This window comes from Bison bison, unplaced genomic scaffold, assembly GCF_000754665.1.
Source record: "Bison bison bison isolate TAMUID 2011002044 unplaced genomic scaffold, Bison_UMD1.0 scf7180017861280, whole genome shotgun sequence".
In the NCBI taxonomy this organism is placed as follows: Eukaryota; Metazoa; Chordata; class Mammalia; order Artiodactyla; family Bovidae; genus Bison; species Bison bison.
Genome location: NW_011491852.1, coordinates 26824 through 32518, shown reverse-complemented (window position 1 = coordinate 32518; position 5695 = coordinate 26824). Strand labels below are relative to the sequence as shown.

Genomic DNA, 5695 nt, shown 5'->3' with positions numbered 1-5695 from the left:
GACAGGGAAGCCTGGCATGTTGCAGTCCATGGTGTTGCAAATAATCAAACATGACTGAGAGACTGAACAGCAACAAATAAATGGAATTATACAGTATATTAGCCAAAAAAATTTTTTTTCGTTTGCCTAACTGGTATAAGTGAACTAAAGTGGAACAAATTATTTGCCCTCTCTTCCCATTTTGTCCTGTTAGCTGGCTTGGATGGGTAATTAACTGTAATCGAAGATGAGTATTATTAGACAGTTGTGAGGTGTTCAAGTTTAATGTAATTAATATGAGATCATGAACCCTGGAGTGTTGTGAAGACTAAATGATAAGAAGCAAAAAGATATGACTAAAGAAAGGTTCCATATACATTTGATTCATGTCTGAATCATACCATCTCATACTATACAAATGAACGGGCTTGAAACATTGCTATTATCATTAAAGTAATTACTGTGGCTTGCAAATATATGGATTTCTAATTGTGTGCGTCAGTAATGATAAAATATGTGTATGTGGCCCTTGGTTGATGCTATGATGTTATGATTCTTTGACCAAATCTCCAAAATGCTCATTTAATTTCAAAAGGGGGGAAACTGAGGTAATACAATACTTAACTAATTTTCTCCAAGCAATTTAGGGGCAAAACTAGAATTGGAATTTAGCTAATATGGATATTTCTGGATGACTGTCTTTGACTAAAGGTATTTGAAAAAGTTGACTAAACCCTTCTCTCTCCTTTTACTATAAGGAAACTATGGTTACAGGGTCTGGGTCATGGCAATGAAAAAGAAACAGACCTATACAAAGTCTGCAAGAAAGAAACAGACCTAACAAAGTGAACTGGGAGAGCCTTTTGAGAGAGTGACTCAGTTAACTCTTTATTCTTACTGTCACAACAATTAAAGTCTTCAGAGATCTAATTACTATAGACATGTGACCCTTCTATTAGAATTGAGGTGACCTGGCCCAAGTCTTGTGGGGGCTGGCAATAGTAGGATACTTTTGATGTCTCTATCCTGTTCCACAGGAGAAAGAATAAAGGGCTTCCTATACTGTCAAGACCCTATCCAAGCTGAGTCCCATCTCTAACAAGTTAGACATTCACTGTCTGGAGTCCTGGAGAAGAGACGCTATCTGTACCTACTCAGCTTTGAACCAAAGATGTGATGAAATGACTTATCCACATGCAGTTTCCTCTTGAGAAAAGAAGGAAAGAAAGAGGCAACTGCTGCATACAAATATCCACAGCTGCAGTTCCAGAGGTTAGATAAACTGAAAAAGTAATATGGAGTTATACCAAATGGAGAGAAAAGCGTTCATCGAGGCCATAGGAACTTGATTTAAAGACCTGGAATTTGGCCTAAAGATTCTACTATAGTATAGATAAAAATCTATTCTTCAATGATGGGTGGTTAGCCCTAGGCAAAACAAAGGAATGTTTCCAGAAGCCACTCAGTCACCATCTAGAAATCTTCGCTCTGAACTGATTGTAAGAAAATCATCCTGCTTCCTGTGTTTATTATGTTAGAAGGTTACACTTAGGATTTAGGATCTGCCTCTTGGGGAGCTTTGTGTTGCTAATTAGAAAAAGTCCAACCTTCAGAGTGATAAGAAAAACTCTTGGGTCTAGATTTCTTCCCCTCATGTCCCCTGCTACCATCACTAGAGTGTAGAGAGACAGAGAGTGAGCAGGTGGCATCTAGGCTAATAGTGAGAGGAAACCACCAGATGCCCTATCCCTTGACTCAACTCTGATCCATATGTGTCTAGCTCAGTTAAACCCAGAGTTTTACTCTTCCTACTGGTCAACCTCTCCTAATTTCTCTCCGAAAATCCCTGATTTAACCTAAAATGAGAAGGAGGAGGAAGGACTGATACTTTGAGTTTTCTTATATGCTCAGTAACAGGGTAGGGACTAGAGGTGAATGAAGTGAAAGTTGCTCAGTCCTGTCCAGCTCTTTGTGACCCCATAGACTGTAGCCTGCCAGGCTCCTCTGTCCATGGGATTCTCCAGGCAAGAATACTGGAGTGGGTGGCCATTCCCTTCTCCAGGGGATCTTCCCAACCCAGGGATCAAACCTGGGTCTCCTACATTGCAGGCAGATTCTTTACCATCTGAGCTACCAAGGAACCCAAATTATTTGGAAGCTTCAAGAGTCAGATCAGATCACCAAAAATGAGAATGCTGTGAGCAAGGAGATCAAACCAGTCAGAGGTGAATAAAGGTAAATAAAGACAACTAAGACAGGATCTGACAGGGCCAGTGTTAGGAAGAGGTGTGAGGCAGGGTCATACAAGTGCAAAATTGGATCCTGCTTCTGTTTAAAGTTGTGATTTTTTTGTGTGTGTGGATATTATTAACCTTAATCAATGAGTGTTTTGGTGCCTTCTTAAATTTTGTACTCAGGGGACATAGCCTAACTCATTTCATCTTAGTCCCAGCTTTGCTCAGGAAAATGAGACTCAGAGAAGCAAGTAATTTGCCCAGGGGGCACCCAACTAGAAAGTAACAGAGATAGAATTTGAAGCCAAGCTTGTTTGAATCCAAACCCATGCTTTTTAAAAAAAAAAAAATCTAAACCATGGATCTTAAAACAGTACTCATAAAGGATTATCTTGTGCCACTCATGATAATTAGTCCATGAAATAAAGGTGCATTCACTAGAGAAATGACTTAACATTTGTTCCAAACTAGAGTGTGTGAACATTATTCTAAGCACCAGATGCTCCCGACAGGTCAAGTTGGCTTTCTGCCTGATTCTTATAATATTTGTCTTGCATCTGGTGCTTTTGACTATTCTCTTCTTAAAATTCTTGGCCCTTATGACCCCATCTCTCCTGTGTTGCCTCCTACTTTTCTAACCACACTTGCCTCTGTCTATGTTGTGGATTCTCTTCTTCCTCCCCTTATTAAAATGTCTGTCACACAAAATTTCCCACTGTATACATTCTACCTGGGAATACTGATGACTATCAATTCTGTATCTTTACCTCAGACCTCTATTACTGAGTTGCCTATGAGACAGCTCCACTTAGAGATGTCTTAGAGATAACTTCAACTAAAAAACTCCAAATTGAGTTCCTCATTCCTTCTTGCCTCTTCCCCCTCTTCTTCTGTATGCAGTCTTGACTTCTCCCTTTCCCTCCGTGGCCACATCTGATAAAACATCAATTCCTATTGACTTTGCATTCAAAGTATCCTTGACTCCATCCCTTCCCTCTATCCTTATTGTCATTACTCTAGTCCAGGTCTCTCACCTGATCTCCTCACTTCCCGGCATACCTCTCCCAATCCATCCTTGATGCTACTTCCAGAGAGATCTTCCTTAAATGCAAATTATGTTGTTCTCTTGGCTTATAGGATAAAGTCCAGCTCCACAATGCAACACTCTATGATCTGATTCATATCTGTCGTCTCTGTCTCATGTCTCCCCCTTACCTCTCCCTCCCCCAACCTATGCTGAGCTGGGGCAGTGTTTGAAATACACCAGTCTATTATGTCCTACAGGGCCTTTACTCATCTAGCTTCCTCTGCCTGTACTGCTCTTCCCTTATTGATTCTGCAAACACCTGCTTTTCTTTAAGATTACATTCTAGCTTTTCTCAGTCCCCATCTAGGGAAATTTGACCACTCCAGTGCATCTCCACTGTACCTACGACCATAATGCTACATTGTATTTATGTACTTCCATAACTTTTCTTCCTATAAATGCAAACTTTAGGAAGGCAAGGTTTTGAATGATTGAAATCTGTATCCAGAGTACCAAGCACAATGCTTAGCACAAGGAGGCGCTTAATAAATATTGAATGAATTAATGGATGCTTCATGAAAACAAAGTACTGGGCAAAACCAGGAAAAAACAGATTTGATAAAATCTCATCAATTTACTATAAGATGAGGATTGGGTCCATCTGAATAGTGAAAAATATTATTATCTATTACTCTAAGGTCAGTAAAATTATATTACTTTGCAATATAACCAGTGCCTCCCTTCTTTGTTCCATGATATCTGCCTTTGGGCTACAATTAGACCTTATACAGTACTCTATTATATACCACTAACCATGCTGCTTCCATGATGTTTTTATGCATGTTTCCCCCTACTAGAACAACAGTTTCTTGACCCTGTTATATTCATCTCTATATCTCCATCACATAATCCATAATAGGTATTCAATAAGTGTTTACTGAATTAAAATTAATCAGTGCCTTGTAAAAGCCCAGGGATTTATGTCAATGACCATAAGAATGATTTTTGGCTTACTATATCTTAAAGATATATAAGGGGCTAACATTTGCATACATTTAAAATTTTCTATTTGCTTAGCACACTTTAAAAAAAAAATTTACAGATTTCACAAATGTAAACTCTGACTCAGATATTTTTTGAATTATCAAAAATTCCAAATTAAGGAAGTCCAAATTAGTGAGGCTTTATTGTCTTGTTTCATTTTTGTTGTTGCTCATATGCATCTGCGTTTGGACAAAGTAGGCACTGGAAACGGAGAAGGCAATGGCACCCCACTCCAGTACTCTTGCCTGGAAAATCCCATGGATGGAGGAGCCTGGAAAGCTGCAGTCCATGGGGTCGCTGAGGGTCAGATACAATTGAGTGTCTTCACTTTCACTTTTCACTTGCATGCATTGGAGAGGGAAATGGCAACACACTCCAGTGTTCTTGCCTGGAGAATCCCAGGGACGGGGGAGCCTGGTGGGCTGCCGTCTATGGGGTCACACTGAGTTGGACACGACTGAAGTGACTTAGCAGCAGTAGCAGCAGGCACTGGAAAATGTGGATATGGCTAATCTGTACCAGTTTTCATGGGCCCAATGAATTTTCTTCTAAATTCTTAATGTTGTTTATGATTTATAATCAGAAAAAAATTTTTTTCAAGGGTGTTTCCACTGCAGGGGTCCTGGGTTTGATCCCTGGTCTGGAACTAAGATCCCAAATCCCCATTGCTGACACTCACGCTTGGCAGAAAAAAAGTGTTTTTAAACTATAAAGTCAAATTCTGTTACCTTTGATGGTGTTACTAAGGATTAAATCACAAGGATCTCAGCAGATTGCTTGCTTTTTTCCCTTTATTATAAGATTTTTATTTAGGGGACATGGTAAATAAAGAACAGGACACCCTTGACTGGTGTGGAAAGGGAATAGTGGAGAAGAAGGACCTTGCTTGTGTGCTCTTCATTCTAATGGTAAAATCATGGTTAATGCAGCGATTTATTTCTTTATGATATTCCACTCTAGAAACGTGCTTACAAGAGCTATGTGCGAGCCCTCCCTCTGCTGAAGAAAATGGGGATCAATTCCATTCTCCTCCGCAAAAGCATTGGTGCTCTTGAGGTGGCCTGTGGCATTGTCATGACTCTTGTGCCTGGGCGTCCCAAAGATGTGGCCAACTTTTTCCTCCTCTTGCTGGTGTTGGCGGTCCTCTTCTTCCACCAGCTAGTCGGTGATCCTCTCAAACGCTACGCCCATGCCCTGGTGTTTGGAATCCTGCTCACCTGCCGCCTGCTGATTGCCCGCAAGCCTGAAGACCGGTCTTCTGAGAAGAAATCCTCGCCTCCAGGGAATGCGGGGAGTGACGGCAATGCCGGGAATACCGAGGAGCAGCCGTCCTTATATGAGAAGGCCCCTCAGGGCAAAATGAAATTGTCGTAGGAGAGCAGAAGTGCAAAAAATGGACCTTCCAGGCAGT

General features: G+C 40.6%; 1 protein-coding gene across 1 annotated transcript; it reads left to right on the top strand.

Annotated features, from left to right (window-relative positions):
• Positions 1-5102: 5102 nt before the first annotated feature.
• Positions 5103-5688, top strand: TMEM35 (transmembrane protein 35). The gene is made up of 2 exons (XM_010832569.1): positions 5103-5192; positions 5245-5688. The coding sequence occupies exons 1-2, from the start codon at positions 5103-5105 to the stop codon at positions 5656-5658; spliced, it is 504 nt and encodes a 167-aa protein (XP_010830871.1). The 3' UTR covers positions 5659-5688.
• The last annotated feature ends 7 nt before the right edge of the window (positions 5689-5695 follow it).

Excerpts from the sequence above, each read along its gene's own strand:
- TMEM35 (XM_010832569.1), top strand. The coding sequence starts at position 5,103 with ATGGTAAATAAAGAACAGGACACCCTTGACTGGTGTGGAAAGGGAATA. Across the intron at positions 5,193-5,244 it reads GTGTGCTCTTCATTCTAATG|AAACGTGCTTACAAGAGCTA; the intron begins GTAAAATCATGG and ends ATTCCACTCTAG.